The sequence below is a fragment of the Boleophthalmus pectinirostris genome, unplaced genomic scaffold (assembly GCF_026225935.1).
Source record: "Boleophthalmus pectinirostris isolate CB_2022bp ecotype Guang Dong unplaced genomic scaffold, ASM2622593v1 HiC_scaffold_12, whole genome shotgun sequence".
Lineage (NCBI taxonomy): Eukaryota > Metazoa > Chordata > Actinopteri > Gobiiformes > Gobiidae > Boleophthalmus > Boleophthalmus pectinirostris.
Window position 1 is genome coordinate 155,745 of NW_026571018.1, and position 17,000 is coordinate 172,744.

At 40.4% G+C, this 17,000-nt stretch overlaps 1 protein-coding gene across 5 annotated transcripts in view; it reads left to right on the top strand.

The window, feature by feature from the left end:
• The first annotated feature begins 10 nt into the window (after positions 1–10).
• LOC110163960 (core histone macro-H2A.1) overlaps positions 11–17,000 on the top strand; it is a 32,049-nt gene continuing 15,059 nt past the window's right edge. The window contains exons 1-5 of one of the 5 annotated variants that reach the window (XM_055148311.1): positions 11–130; positions 11,008–11,206; positions 11,633–11,739; positions 12,960–13,142; positions 15,847–15,957. In XM_055148311.1, the coding sequence (XP_055004286.1) occupies positions 11,035–11,206; positions 11,633–11,739; positions 12,960–13,142; positions 15,847–15,957 (573 nt within the window). In that variant the 5' untranslated portion in view covers positions 11–130; positions 11,008–11,034. Of the gene's footprint in view, positions 131–5,036; positions 5,954–9,050; positions 10,457–11,007; positions 11,207–11,632; positions 11,740–12,959; positions 13,143–15,846; positions 15,958–17,000 lie in introns of those variants that run through there. The other 4 variants (XM_055148310.1, XM_055148314.1, XM_055148313.1 and 1 more) reach the window with 4 other exon arrangements.

Consider the following 17,000-nt stretch of genomic DNA (forward strand, 5'->3'; position numbering starts at 1 on the left):
GTCAGCTGACCAGAAGCAGCAGATCCTGTTGCCTCGTGTTTTTATTGTTTTCTTGCCCCTCCGTGTGCAGGTGAAAGGTGAAGCGCTCCATGCGATGGGAATTGCGTTACCGGTGGTATAAACAAGACCAGTAAGTGAATGAAGAGAAGATATATGGTACAGAGGAGGGACAGTGAATATATAGTACAGAGGATGGAAGGTGAGTATATGGACGAGAAGGTCAGATAGACAGAGGAGTGACTTCTTGCTAGTTCACCTGTATATTTCTGTGAATAACGCCTCATTACGTAACATGTCCCTGATAACCCGCAGCCCCCCGTGAAACCATAAACTCATATTATCATATTATCTGTGTGCTAATACAGTTCAGAGCCACATGTTGCCTCATGGTCACAGTATGACTGTGGTTCGTGCAGTGTGGAGGTCAGGGCTCACTGCTCACACACAGAAAATACTCAATACATGTTCAGATTGTTGTTGTGAAGTTGTGACATTTGAATATTTAGGAAATTGTTTACTATTTTTTTCCCCAAGAATGTTGTTTTACATTCAGAACAAAGGCTGACATCAGAATTAAATGATAAATAAACTAGCAGTAGAGTTTCATCATAAAGGATACAAACTTCCATTTATCCATTTCAACTCTATTATGCAGAGTAAATGGTCACGTTTTATTCAGCGCTTTTCCACCTTGAAGGCACTCAAAGTGCTTTACAAAAAGGAAACACTCACCCGTTCATACACACATTCATGCACAATCCGTGTATCATTCGTTCATTCGTTTTTCAATATAAAACCAAAAATAAGAAAACGAAAAAACAACAGTTTTCTTCGTTATTTGTCTCCAAAACCAAAATGAAAAAACGGATAACGATTCGTTTTTTCAGTTTTCGATTTTGTGTTTAAATGAAGAATGGAAAAAACGGATAACGGCCGTTTCCCGTTTACGTGACTTCCGTGACTGCGATGCCGAACTTTTGCACCGCGTACGGACTGAACTAGGACTGATCCAGGTCCGAGACCAGAGCGGGACTGAGACCGGGACCAGAGCGGGACTGAGTCTCAGTAGCGCTCTGGTCCCGGTCTGGTCCCGGACCTGGTCCATCTGAACCAAAAGCTCTTAGTTCGGTTCGTTTTCGTTGGGGTGAAAGCGTCAGTCGGAGACTTTGCACCACCTCGGAATCAGCCGCGGTTCTTGAGCGCGGAGGACCAGAGCAGCTCGGTCTGGTCTCGGACCTGGATCCGTCCTGATTCAGTCCGTATACGGTGAGACTGGGACCAGACCGGGACCAGAGCGGGCCTGAGACCGAGATCGAGACAAGACCAGGACCAGACCGGGACCAGACCGGAGGCTCAGAGCCCACGACAGGGCCGGAGCTCCAAGCTGAGGCTCGGACCCCATGGAGGCTCGGAGTCAAAGCTCGGAGTCCGGTCTGGTCCCGCTCTGGTCCCGGTCTGGTCCCGGTCTCAGTCCCGCTCTGGTCTCGGTCTGGTCTCGGACCTGGATCAGTCCCGGTTCAGTCCGTATGCGGTGCAAAAGTTCGGCATCGCAGTCACGGAAGTCACGTAAACGGGAAACGGCCGTTATCCGTTTTTTCCATTCTTCATTTAAACACAAAATCGAAAACTGAAAAAACGAATCGTTATCCGTTTTTTCATTTTGGTTTTGGAGACAAATAACGAAGAAAACTGTTGTTTTTCGTTTTCTTATTTTTGGTTTTATATTGAAAAACGAATGAACGAATGATACACGGATTATGCACCAGTGCAGACACTGGAATCACGCCAACCTGTGGGTCAGGGGATCTGACCGTTCAGCCAATGATGTTTACACTGAGAGCAGGATTTGAACCACAAACCTTCAGATTAGTGGACAGACAATAGCTCAAAGATCTGAGAGAAGGTTGATGAAAAAAAAAAAAAACAGTTCAAAAAGTACTGGTAAAAAAAAAAAAAGAAAAAAGAAAGAAACCTTGCAGTAGAAGTGATATATGTAAGAAACTTGAAACATTATAAAACAGATCTATTTTAAAAGCCCACACAGCAACAAAACTGCCCACATGTAATCGTAATATACAGAATCGTACTGCATTCACTTGAAAACAAAAACTTAGCTTTTATTGGTGAGTTTAGCGCTGCTTTAAGACATGAAATAAAATGTTCATGACTTTTTATACTTATAAACCAAACATGACTCTCTGCTGGTTTCAGATGGGTTTCATCTATAATATTATTTAATACAGAGGGGGCAGCTAAATACTGAATACAGATTTGTGTTGAAATACAATGAGTTCTTGGGGCCAGTCACTAATAGAAATGATCAGGTTCAACATTTGTGAATTTATATTTTGGATATTTCATGCAAAAATGCAATCAATATGGAAAACTGTCTCTTGCCCCCATCTTAGCGCTTGACATCATCACAATCTAGAATCTGAAAACCACCAACAGATGACATTCTGAAGAGCATCTCCAGTCAGCAGTTTAATGCTACATGAGGTCTACATTCTGTGGTGTACTTTTAAAAAGCAAGCGACTGCAACTGAGGACTACACACGGAGTTTTTTATGTATACATCACCGTGATGTGATAAATAAATAGCGTGCAGCACATTAAACAAAAGCCTGTGGACGCTGTGGAGAGTGACCTCCACAGATACTCGGGTCCAACAGACTGTTCATCCGAACTTTTATCATACAAACAGAAACTTGGTTTTATTCACGTGAACGCAACAAGGTAACAGGCGCTGCCTCTGACAAGTTTGGCTTTTCTCCTCAGCTCTACCCTGGCCTCTGCTGGACATAAGGCGGCACTGCACCCGGGCACAGGTCTGCGGTGGTTTCACAAACGCTCAAAATGTGACAGATCACACTTCAAAATGTGACAGATCACAATTTTAGAGTGAGACCATCACATGACGAGTACAGTTGGACGAGTGGTGCGGTAGTGTGGTTTGGACTAATGGGGTATAAATCATAGGCTCATTATAGGCCTATTATAGGCCATTTATTGTAACACATAAAGTTTAATAATAATAATAATAATAATAATAATAATAATAATACTTTTCCACACGCTCAAAGTGGATTCACTCCACACTCTGTGGTGGTAAATTGCTATTGTAACTAGTGCTGTCATGCGATTAAAAAAATTGAGAGATTAATTAATTATGATCTGTAATTAATTAATCTAATTAATCTCTTTTTAATCTCACCTAAAAAATGCTGAGAAAAGCCTTCAAGTTGAGGTATTTTCATTTAAATTCATTATTACATTATTGTGGCAGATCAAAAGACTGAAATAGAACAAAAAAAAGTGACTTTATAAAGTCATTTATTGTTTAACAAATCTCTCCAAATTGACTGTTGAGCCCAAGTCTCCATGAAGAAGAAACTGTTTGCTGTAAAGTAGCAAAGATGAGGAAATCTGAACATAATAACTTTTGTCTACTTAAAGACAATAAAAAGTCCAGTCTTTCCTTAACCATATTAAAATATTATTGATAGAGAAATGCTTTATATATGAGATCACTGGATTTAGTCCTGGTTTTAGTCCTGGTTTAGTCCTGGTTTAGTCCTGGACTGGGTTAGTCCCGGTTTTAGTCTTGGTGTTAGTTCTGGTTTAGAGGCGCACAGGAGGAAGCGCGGTTTAAGCAGCGTACGCGAGAAAACGTACGCGGCGCACGGGAGCACGTCGGTGTCCGCGCAGTAACTACGGAAAGAAACGTGGTCCGCGCGTTCTCAGGTTAATGACGATGATGAAGGTGTGTGTTTGTGTTTGTGTGTATTTGTGTTTGTGTGTATTTGTGTGTGTTTGTGTGCGTGTCCCCTCATGTGGCAGGTCACTATAGGACAGTAGTGCAGACATCATGAGTCTATGCAGGTTGTTTTCACCAGTGACATTTAAGTTGTAAGCGATTTTATATTTGTTATTTTCTTTATATTTCACGTCGGGAGAATAATTTCCAAGACACGAATGTGTTTTTACCTGTGCACTGCTGACTCTGTTCTACTGGCTCTTCGACCTCATCCATTGTGCGAGTAACGCGGCAAACGTGAACATGACGTTTGCATCGCTCTTACTGCGCGCGTTTTGTGTGGGTTTCCGGCAATGAGTGGAATTACCGAAATAAAAAAATAATGAATGTGTTTTTTGTGTGTGTGTGTTGTCCCAACAACACATAAAAACAGATTTTATAATAAAGCAAATCGCATACAGAAACTGTAAAGTTAGAGATTAAAAATGAGATTAACGCGATTAAAAAACATAACGCGCTAAATATTACTGTAATTAATTAATCGCAATTAACGCGATAATTTGACACCCCTAATTGTAACCACAACTGTCCTGGGACAGACTGACTGAATTGAGGTTGCCAATCAGCACCTTCATCCCCTCTGACCACCACCAACACACATCACATTTACACAAGACAATGTGAGTGAAGTCCCTTGCCTAAGGACACAATGTCAGCTTTTGCCACTGGCACCCCATATAGTGGCCCCTGATGTTCCCAGCGGTCTCCCATCCAAGTGCTAACCAGGTGGGCCCTGCATACAACACAGATGTGAGGAGACTATAGTTTAGAGTTAGTAGATTATAGTTAGCTAGCGTTAGCCAACAGATTTTCTCTCACCTTTTTGTTGAAAATCAAACTTCTAAACAGGACCATGAACAATCATTGATCACAGGCTTTTGAAAATGTGCAGTTTAAATCCATTTGTATTTTTTCTTGAGTTTTCAGACTTTTTTGTCAGAGTTTGCTAATGTGTATCTTTTGTTGCCATGGTAACTCTTCTACATTCCACCATACGCATACATGCAGAACAAGCCCAGCGTGATGTCACTGCAAAGTATTAATACAACTATAAGCCATTTTCAATTAGAGGATTTCTTATTAAATACATTTAACTGAATTATATTATTATTATATTAATATTAATAAATATATGTTATATTTATAGTTGTATATTATTAATAAATATGACTTACTATTACATTTACTTTTGGTCATTGCTTCACGTAATGAGCATTTTATTTCATTTGACTAAACAAGGTGGATGCTAAAATTAAAACTACAGTATGTAACTTTCTGGAAGTGGCACGATGCCTACATGATTCAATGGAAATACAAAGTTAAAACCATACTTCGGAACATTCTCCATGGAGATAGGATTTCAAACAGGAGGAGGCTCTCATACAGACCAAGCAAAAGTCAGGTTTGTGGAGTTGCAAGCCTGCTCACAGTTAAGACACAGTTTTTGGTGCAACAAAGAAACAAAAATATTTTGTTTTGTTCTATTTTTGGGATAAAAGCGACATACTGTGGCTTTAACATAATGGTCTAATCCTTCACTATTCATTCCTTTAAAAGCATCATGTGGGCCACTTTTCTGACAAATTATTCTGAGCTGAGTGTGCAATGCCAAATTGCGGTGTAAAACAATAAGATTTCCGTTGTAAAGTTAACATTTACAACATGTCACTGCACAATGACAACATAAGTCCAGTTTTGACATTAAACACGAGACTATAAAATCCATTCCATGGGTTTATTATGATTCCGGTAGTTCTGTGAGCAGGGCCAGCCCGGTGGAGCAGTTTTGCCTGACTTTTTTCTGCACAAACAGTTGCACCGCCCCTTTAATGGAAATTCCACCACAAAAATCAACTTAAAGCAAACCTGTCTACAATCATCCCTGTTTATGTCCAGCATCGCTGTGTGCTCATCTCACGCGTCTATGCCCAAAAGAGCGAACGCGTAAAGGGTTAAGGATCACCTCTCCCCGCCGCGGATTGAGATTCCGCGCGGCAGGTTCCGCTCTCCGCCGCTCACTCCGCGGGCAGCGCTGGCTCGGGCTCGCTGTGGATTGTGGGAGTCGAGTCGAGGACACTGCCCAGGCTGTTACCGGAGACGCGAAGACGCATTCCCTCCGCTGTGCTCGCCTCGTTTGTGAGTAAACCCGCTGTTTTCGGACCGAACGTGGAAGTATTTGGTCGGTTATGCTCGTGGCTTGTTTTCCGCGCGTTGCCATTTGGTGCGTTTTCCCTTTTTCCCCAACGCGAAGGCCTACTGTGGAGCGCGACAGACAGGCGGAGAGCAGGCGGCAGAGAGGGAGGGGAGGAGCGGGAACAGCCAGCCGCCTCGCAACCTAGCCCGGATCATTTCTATGGAAAAACCCGCTGACCTCAACACTGGAAACGGATCTGCGTCGAGTGACAAACATGATTAGAAAACGGCGCTTTATTTTCCGCCGTTGCCAATGCGTACCGCGCGGTGGTCGTGCCGTGGACATGCGGAAATGGTTGTCACTGTCACAGCTGCAAGAATTTAAACCGATTAAAACCTCCACACCTGAGAGTTCTGGCGATATACACCAGATGTGGCGCGTTCGAACCCAAATATGCGCATAGTTTTTGCGGTGATTGTGTTATTGTGCGTAATTCTCGAGTTACGGATAAGGTCAGCTGTAGATACCGTTAAATGTGCTGTTGCTATGGAGAAGGTGGAAGAGCCAGGTCCATTGTGGCGCTAATTGATTCTCAGTAATACTCCGCTAATTGGATTGTTGTTCAGTTGTAATTATTTCTCCTTTTTGCGTCATTTTCACGTTCCTTACGCGATGGTATTTTGAGAAGTCTTTTGGCAGGCCATAGCAGCATGTCATGGGTTTAAATTAATAAAATAATTCTATAGGCTATTGGCTTGCTGCAGACTACTGGCCTATGTGAAATTCTACAAAAAAACTAGATTTACACATTGTGTTTTTATTGCTTATTTGTGAATGTTTAGTTTTGCATATGGAACTTGGCTCATTTACATATTGTTGTGGTTGCTTCAGTTTTGATACAGACCTATACATCATCCGGCCTATACATAGCCTAATTCGAGTTGTTAGGGCTGTAGTCGTTTAGTTTTTATTTGATTAATCGGTCGATGGGTGAGTTAGCTGAAGATTTGGTACTTTTTCGTATTTACCTAAAAAGTTAGATTAAATGTGCATTATGTAATTTTTTGGTTGGGGTTCATCACCTGCTTGTTTCTATGGAGATGTCATTGCTCTGCCTGGAATGTTCCACAGTATAACATTACACAGCTCTACTTTACATGGTGGTTTTACAGCTCAAAAACACCTAGAAAAACAGACATTGAGACTGTGAGCGGGGTCGCCTCTCCACAGATCTGACCTGTAACTTGGTCTGGTTTGGTCTCCATGAAGATAGAAAGGTTTCACTGTGAGATGTTTCAGACAAAGCAATAATCTCCATGGAGAAAAGCAGGTGACGGACCCTCCAATAGAAAAGTTATACAATGCAGCATTTAAACTCATGAGTCACAAGTTCAATCTGCTTTTGTATAAATGCATAGTTTCCTAGTACTTTTTTGTTGTTGTTTTTTTGGCGTAAATATGGATGAGACAATAAACTGGTTTATTGTGATTAAAAAGTACAGAACAATTGTGAGAATTGCCAACAAAGATAATAAACCATTATATCAGCAGAATGAGAAGAATAAAGAGACTTCTCCAAGATTATTTTCTTGATCATTGTTGTTTTCACATATAAAAGTACAATACACACAGTTTAAAACGGGTATGAATAATTAGAATTCTATATAATATTATGACTAGATTCCATAGTTAAACTGTCAGCAACTTTAATAATTATCATGATCTAATCGTTAATCACAATTATTTTGGCCATGATAAACGGTAGTGTAGTGTTTGAATGAGCACCCCCTGCAGGTGTAGTCTGGTGAGTACAGTCAGTCAGAGTTGCACAATAGTTTTGAGAGCTTTTGACTTGCCCCCCTTTTTAGTTGACCAATCGAACAGCAGCACGTCTTGAGTCCAAGAATTTCTTTAGCCAACTACAGACCTACTTGTCATATTTTAAACATTCAAATTCAACATTAGGCAAATAATACACCTGCTGTGAAAAGAGTCACTAGTACCACGTTTTAATACATTTTATTTTAAAGGGGCACAATCTAACATTTCTGATGGGGAGTCCACCACCTGCTTGTATGGATGTTAGTTAATGCTTTGCAAAGAATGGTCCACATTATGACTTTAAACATATCTTCTTTGTTTCATGTATCATATTGCTCAAAAATGCATTCTTGTCTGAGTGGGTTTGCCTCTCCACAGATCTGACTTGTAACTGCTCCTTGATGCCACCCGGATGTTTCTATGGAGAGACTGTGGAACCTTCCAGGCAAAGACAATGCTGAATTATTGCTCAGTTTGTCCACTTCAGGCAACTGTAGACTCAAATTATACTTTTGTAATTTTCATTAGGGACCATCCACCCCGGTTCCGAAATATCTCCTTAATTTTAATGTTTTTATTTAGTATAAGAATCGTAAAAGTTTGAAAGCTCCGTGCTTATCAACTCTGTGGTAACTAATGACCACAAGGCCTATAATTATATTTAAACTCTATTTCTGAAACTTTAAAAACCTCTAAGTTATCAAACCATTTAAATGTGCTTTATGAAAAAACATGTTATAGATATAAATTAGTGTGTAGCTGCTCAGCCTCTGCCATATCTTTGAACTCTTAATATTTGAAATTTTCAAAAAGTCTATGAGAAAAATGAATGTAAAATGTACTTCCACAACCAGAGCGAGCAGTCACCGGTGAGCTCCAGAAACTGCAGCCTTTGTGATTTGCTAATGAAGTACCTTAATTTCCTTCATAAACATTCTGCTTAAAGACTGCTAACCCTGTATAAACCTGTCCTGAAATGTGATTAGTTTGTCAGTTCAGATTGCATTTGATTGCAGTCACAATACTTGTCAGATTTTTTTTATTTTTTTCCAGATCATGTGGCCCTGGTTTTTACTTTTCTATTGAATCTGTTATTGACCTGTATTTTAAACACTGGAAATCCATTTGCAACATGTTGAATACAATGTTAGTTTCAACAGGTTTTGTCCATTTTTCGTCTTGCCTCTTATATAACACCCATTATTTTTTCATGCAGACCAAAAATGTGATCATGATCTGATTTCTGGGGTTATCGGATTATTGAAAACAAAACAGTTGCATCTGATGTGAGTGAACTGGTGTTGTGATGATACTCAATTTTTAGACTAAGGTATAGACTTGATACTCAGTAGTGAATCTGATACCACAAATAAAATATGTCTCTTATTTAGACAATGGAATGTCATTTTCAACATTAAATCATAGTACTTTCTTTGATTTTTAAAATTTTTTTTTATTACCATGTGGTCTTGTATCTTTGTACAGTTTTATATCCATAGTGGTCCATGGGTGCTCTTATCTGATACAGTTTACTGATTCTAAAGGAATGATTAATTTCTGTCTCATTATAGTGACTTTTTTAGTATTGATACCTGCTTCAATGACTATCTAGTTTTGATATTAGTTTTAGTATTGTTTTGGAAGTTGTGAAAAAAGGACAAACTAATGTGGCAAAGACACAATTGAAAGCTAAAGTTGAATAAAATAAATGAAAGATTGAAAGAGTAATTTTAAAATTTATTGCATTTCATCTTCAACATACAACAGTTACTCTAAAAGTCCACTAATTCGCTGATGTGTGTCTCCATGTCTCTCTGTTTGATTAAGACTCCATCGATTGATTAATTAAAGGTCTTATATTACATAAAATTGACTCTTTTGAATTTTAAGCCATGTTAGAATGTTGATACCTCCTCAAAAACAGATCTGGAGTTGTGTTTTGTTTCATACACACATGTTTGAGTAACTCTTTGTTATTGGTCTGTCTACATCTGCAAAGTTCAGTGAAGTGAAGTGGTAAAGTGGCGAAGTGGTAGTTAACAGCAACTTTTTCTTCAGTAGATTTGGCAGTTCCAGGTCTGAAATTATGCAAATGATTCTATTAAAGATGTAGGGAGTTTAAAAACACACTAGACTACTCCCTGTATTACCACATGACATCACAAGGTGGAACAGTGTTTTCAGTTTGAGAGAAGAGCTCAGCCAAAATCTGCAGGATTTTTGTGTTAAACGTGTGAATGAAACGAATCAACTCTAGATGTCTGTGATGAGAAAACATTATAACATGGATTAGAAAATCATGTAATATGGGCCTTTAAACAAGTATAACCCAACAGCCGTACATGTGAGCAGATGTTTTTCACTATTAGATTTTTGTTGTGCTGTAAACACACACCAAAATCAGATTTAATTATCCTGTTATCTGATTAATCAGTTATCTAATTTGAACATCCATGTAAACGTAGCCACTGTGCTGAAAGAGTAGCATTAGTTGTGGATTATCAGGCTGAGGCTTGTGTCAGTTGATATCAGCTTTTCTGTACAGTGCGTGATAAGCTCAAAAGGGACACTCAGACGTCCCACAGATACAACATGTAAACAGCCTAATCCTGAAGGCGCTCTATGAAGAGGACAATACAAAATCCAAAGATCAGATTTCCATCATATAAAATCACCAAAAATATGTAATGTAATAGATTTTCGATTTATGTTTTAATATTAGGATTCTGTTCAAAGTTCAGATTTTAAAGAAGAATTGGCAAAAAGACTGAAATCTGAACTAACATAACTGAACATTTTAGAACATGTTTGTACAGATCTAAACTAGAGGGTTAGAGAATAAGATGGGAGATTTTGTAGTTTGTGGACAAAATTATGGTACTTTAGAAACTGTGTCAATTGTGCTCTTTTGGATTTTGGATAAACTGGTTTTAGATCTGGCAACCCAAAATGCTCATTCTGCTTTAAGAACCCAAAACACAAATGTGTTTTTTTTTTTTACATGATTCAAAAATTGCTTAACTATGTGTAACTACAATCAACTTTACAATCAGTAACATTTGCATTTGATAAAATGCTAAAAGATCTAATTGAAAGATTACACAAAAATATTAAAATTTACAGCTTTAAAAAAAAGTATTTAGTGTTTAGTTCCACTTTAAGAACTTTTTTTGGTCATTTTGTCATTTATTTGCAGTAATATAATTGTGTATACATCTGTGCTGTTTCCTGTCAGGTCCTGAGTCTGTAGCAGAGTGTTGCCATGTCGAGTCGAGGAGGAAAGAAGAAGACGACAAAAACGTCTCGCTCCACCAAAGCGGGCGTCATATTCCCTGTGGGACGAATGCTGCGCTACATCAAGAGAGGCCTCCCCAAGTACCGCATCGGGGTGGGGGCACCGGTGTACCTGGCCGCTGTGCTCGAGTACCTTACCGGTGAGACAGCACATCATACCATTTTTATCTACATTGTTTCAATACTCAAACTAGTATCACAACTCATTTGAGCATCAATGCTAAAAATGTCCCATTGACAGGACAGAAGCAAACCTTTCCTGAATAGCTTCAGAATGATCTTGAGCTGTATCAGAGCAAATAGAAGAGCACATACATTAGTATACACACGGACCACTATGAACCTACTGCACCACTGAGGATTACACACATATAAGGACGCCTACGAAAGAAAGTACTATGATTTTATGTTGAAAATCACATTCTCTAGTCTATTTATTTATCATCTATTGTCTATATATTTATTATCAGAAGCAGAAGTGAATATTGAGTCTTTCCTTAATATCAAAATTAAGTTTGAAATGTTAGTATGTTAATATCGTGAAAAGCCTTGTTACTGTGTTTCAGCTGAGATCCTGGAGTTGGCGGGAAATGCCGCCCGAGACAATAAGAAGGGCCGTGTCACGCCTCGCCACATCCTCCTTGCCATCGCTAACGATGAAGAGCTCAACCAGGTCTGACCAATCACAGTGCTCTGTGTGTCTATAGGTTTTATTCACTGGGGAACAGTTCAATTAAAGGACACATATCATGGAGGACAGTGGACTCCAACCTTATTTCTTGGGATTCTAGATTTTGTGAGACAAAATTGCACACTTGACACAAATTATATTGTGAGATTTATTTCCCATGTTTACATTTGGACTGGACAAAAGTGCTGGTGAGTTAGCATTGAGAGGCCATTGGTCCAAAAATACATACTATTAAAAAGTATTACAATAACCACAAAAATATAAATAAAGTAAATATAAAACGGTGAGGCCAAACTTTCCAAAAAATATACTCACTCATGGATCCAATCTTTTGTCCCAGTACTAAACAACAGATTCTCTTCACGGAGCAGTGTGATTACTACAGTCTAATCTCTTTAGATCATTGTGGAGAACTATAGAAAGTGAGAAATATATTTCAAAATATATTTCAAAGATATTTCCCTCTATACGGCTGAGTACCGTATCTTCTGGTCCTGAACCCTGCCGATTAGATCCCTGCTGTTGGAGACACACTAACATTGCACTACAGCTTCATGCACAGAATTGGCCAAAAGTAGAGTCTAAGGCTGTGTCCAAATGTCCACACTATTCCCTTCTTTGGGCTCTTTCTAGGACTCACGCCATTTTTAGGGGTGTCTGAATGTCCAGTTGATAAATATAGTGCACTCAAAATTTCCGCACAATGCACCTTGAAAAGTAATGCATTGTGAGAGTCATGAAAACAACAGCATCAGGTCTTTAACTGTCCACAATACTGCTGAATGAAAACTGACAAAAGCGATGTTTTAACTCACATAGTTGATCCTTGATTATGAATAAAAACTTTTAAATGAACCAATGCTAATGTTGCCTGCTTACCTTAGCGCGAGCTGTTAAAAGAGCAATAATTTGTTTTAACCTTTGACTTTGAACTTCAAATGAACTGTGTGAAATAAATTGTATGTATAGTGTGATAATTGGGTGTGCTGGTGATACATATACTTTTTGTGTTATTGTTGATGTACCTTTCCCTGTCCTGTGACTGACATCAACCTGAGATGGAAATTAGCCAAGTTTTCTATAATCTTTACATATTTAAATGTTAAATGTTCATTAATATGTGCTGTCCCTTTACAGATAAATAAAAGAAGAAATAAGTAAATGTCCACAATTGTTTGCTTGTGCTCATCTTGTGTGTGCAGCTGCTTAAAGGCGTGACAATCGCAGCTGGAGGAGTCCTGCCCAACATCCACCCCGAGCTGCTGGCCAAAAAGAGAGGAGCCAAGGGCAAACTGGAGGCACCGGTCTCTCCCGCTCCAGAGAAGAAGCCCAAGAAGAAACCAGCCACCAGGAAACTGAGTGGCAAGAAGCTCGGCCGCCCCAAGGTACGGACAAAAGGGTGTATTTAAAGGAGTCATATTCTGCAAAATCCACTTTTCCTTCTCATTGAACCTCTAAAGATGTATTTAGAGTGATTCATGTATGTTTATTCTCCTATATTCAAGATGTCATTGCTCCCATTTGCACATGTGTTTTCACGGCCACCGGTACACACCCGTAGTGTGTACCGGTGGCCGTACGTACTTACTTCTCCAGTCTTATTTTCTTGATCTGTGATACATGTAGAAGCATCACATAGCCATTTTGGTACAAATTTAAAAAATAAATCTGTTTCTCGTTAGAGTGATGTGCAGCTATCCACAGGAGTGCCAACAGCATGTGGTAATATGTTGTGATGACGTTTAAAAGTCAAAAATTTTAAGAAGTCTGAGATGCAGAGCTCTTAAAATTGCAAAGATATTGGAGCATGATCACAGAACCATCAGACGTTTTGTTGCAAATAGTCAGTGTCGCATGAGACATGTTGAGAAAAAAAGACACAAATTAACTGCAAGAGATTTTAGAAGAATCAAACTTGAAGCTACTGGGAAGCCATTATCCTCCAGTGTTAGGGCTGGGCGATATGGGAATAAAAGGAATCATGATTTCCCCCCCATACTGATCGATCTCAGTTTTCGATTCAATCTCCTTCCATCTTACTAAAACATACTTCAGGTAAAAAGAGCAGGGTGTCAGGATTGTTCGTTTTTTATTTTCTGTTGATAGGACAGGTAATTCCAGAGAAATTCAGTTTGTACAATATATTAAACCTAAATGCATACACGCATTACAGCTATCAACAAAAACGTGTGGGTTATCCGTGCGCTAAATAAGGTCTTACGTGTCATTCATAAACAGTGAGAAAATAGTCGTTTACAATCCAAGTTATGGAAAGTAAAGAGAAAAAAGCGAGGAGCTGAGAGAGGGTGGGAGAGCAGGGCAGCGGACAGACGGCACCGCGCACACAGAGGCAGAGGGAGATCATTTTGATTTTTGACATTCCAGCACTGTCATATTCCAGAACTACAAACTACCTGGAGTGCCCAGAAGTACAGGGTGCTCAGTGCTCAGAGACATGGCCAAGGTAAGGAAGGCTGAATCCCGACCACCACTGAACAAGAAACTAGCTGAAAGGTCAAGACTGGGCCAAGAAATATCTTACAACAGATTGTTCAAACGTTTTATGGACTGATGAAATGAGAGTGACTCTTGACAGACAAGATGTAGGATCTCATGGCAGGATCAGTAATGGCACAGAGCTCCACGCAAAGTGGAGATGGGGTATTGGTATGAGCTGGATGAACTTGTTGATCATTTTTCAGTTGAAGATGGACTCAAAATGAACTTCAAAACCTACTACCAGTTTTTAGAAGACACTTTCTTCAAGCAGTGGTACAGGAAAAAGTCTTTCAAGAGGACCATGATTTTTATGCAGGACAAACCCTATGATGAGCATACCAGCGAGGCCAGTTACGTCGCCCGGAACGGCATTAGCGGGGCCCCACCCTGGAGCCAGGCCTGGGGTGGGTGCTCGACGCTGAGTTTCTGGTGGCTGGGCCTTCCCCAGCGGGGCCCGGCTGGGCACAGCCCGAAGGACCAACGTGGGGCTGCCCTTCCGTGGGCCCACCACCTGCGGGAGGATCCAGATGATGCCGGTGCTGAGAGATCTGGGCGGCAGTCGAAGGCAGAGGTTTCGGCGATTTCTATTTCTCTAGTGATGGCCACGGGGAACGGCGGTGGGCTGGTGTGGGCCTGCTCATTGCATGGTTTTCATTTTCTTAGTTCATCTTTGGGTAATGACTGAAAGGATGACATCGTGGATACAAGTGGTTGAAATGAGTTTCCTTCACAGGGAGCACCCAGCCACCCAACGTGTGGAGCTCAGTCACACGGGAGGAGCTCGGATTAGAGCTGCTGCTCCTCTACGTCGAGAGGAGTCAGCTGAAGTGGCCTGGGCATCTGTTCCACATGCCTCCTGGGCGCTTCCCTCGGGAGGTGTTTCGGGCATGTCCTACCGGGAGGAGGCCCCAGGGAAGACCCAGGACACGTTGGAGGGACTATGTCTATGTCTATGTACGGAACGCCTCGGGGTCCCCATGGAGGAGCTGGAGGACGTGTTTGGGGTGAAGGAAGTCTGGGAGTCCCTGCTTAGACTGATGCCCCCGTGACCCGGCCCGGGATAAGAATAAAAAAACTGGATGGTTGAACATTGTGATTTAAAATGAAAGTCCAAATTATAACATAATGATCCACAGGTGTCATAGAGGATAAATAAAACTGCACTATGGAACATTTCTGGTGAGGTTCTTTTATGACTGGAATGTTCCACACCATGACATTATAATCATCTAATTTGCATTTATTCAATAACAGGTGTTTTTTTGTTTTGTTTTTGTGTTGCCAAAAAAAATTGTGCATTATTAATTAGAAGGGCTGCCTCTCCACAGATCTACCCTGTATCTTGACCCGGTGGTGTCACATACTTATCTATATCTATGAAGATAAGTTTTCTGGTCAGAATATGAATAAAAATGGCAGTGTGTAACTTTTCTGTTGGAGAGTCTGTCGCCATGGCAACACACCAGGCCAAGGTACAGGTCAGAGCATTTCATTTTGTGATTTTTATCTGTGAAAAGTGTCATACAATTAAAATGTACTTACTTATTTACAGACTTTCATAACATGATCTGTGTTGTTTTTGTTTTGCAGAAGCAGACTGGAGAGGTGAGCAAGGCGGCCTCAGCGGACAGCACCACAGAGGGGGCTATCGGGGATAGCTTCACTGTCCTGTCCACCAAGAGCCTCTTCCTGGGTCAAAAGGTCAGACCACACCCCCTAATAACCACACACCACTACAGCCCCCCAACAACCACCACACACCCCCACTACAGCCCCCAACAACCACCACACACCCCCACTACAGCCCCCCAACAACCACCACACACCCCACTACAGCCCCCCAACAACCACCACACACCCCCACTACAGCCCCCTAACAAAAAAACGCACACCAACTACACCATGCCCCTTGACAACCGCACACCACTACACTCCCTAAGCACTACGACCATGTCCCAGTTTTCTTTCTTCGACTCCTCAGTTGTCAATCACCTCCGTTGAGAGGAGAGAGCCAATAGGAAGTGACCTTCTCAGTGGGCGGGATTTACACAGGATATGAAGAAATAAAATTTGGACAGGACGTCTGCCGCACTGTTGTACCACTGTCACAATATACCTCAAAAAATACCTCACAGTATCAATAATTTGATATAATTTGCATGCACTATGTAACTTTTCTGAAGGGAATGTCCGCCACCTGCTTGTCCCCATGGAGATGCTTTACCTAAAATGGTCCATTGTATGGCATACAGTGGAACATACTCAGTGTATGTACAAAACATACATTGAGCCCGATCACAGCAAGAATGTATTTCTGAGCAATAAAAAAACAAAACTAATTGAACGCTTAAGTTTAATGTTTAACTGTGGGACATTCCAATGGGGCCGTAATGGTAATTAAATTAAAATTCCCCAGTTTGAATTTACGCATTTATCAAAGCTCAAAAAGCTACAATTTTTCAAGTACAGTCCTGTCTTATTCTACATAAAAACCTCTAACCTCATATTTCACTCTTAAATGTGAACTTTGAACAGAATCCCATTATTCTAACTTAAATTGCAAATAATCTAAACGCAATACTACAGAAAAAAATTCCAGTATTGTTGCATCCCAGTCTGCAGATATTTTGAAACAAGCCGTAGTCACTCTGTAACGCAGTCGTCTTCAATGGTTAGTTACAGATCTATTGACCCAGCTTTTAAACATGGCTGAAAAGTGGAAGTACATTCAATATTATTTCAAC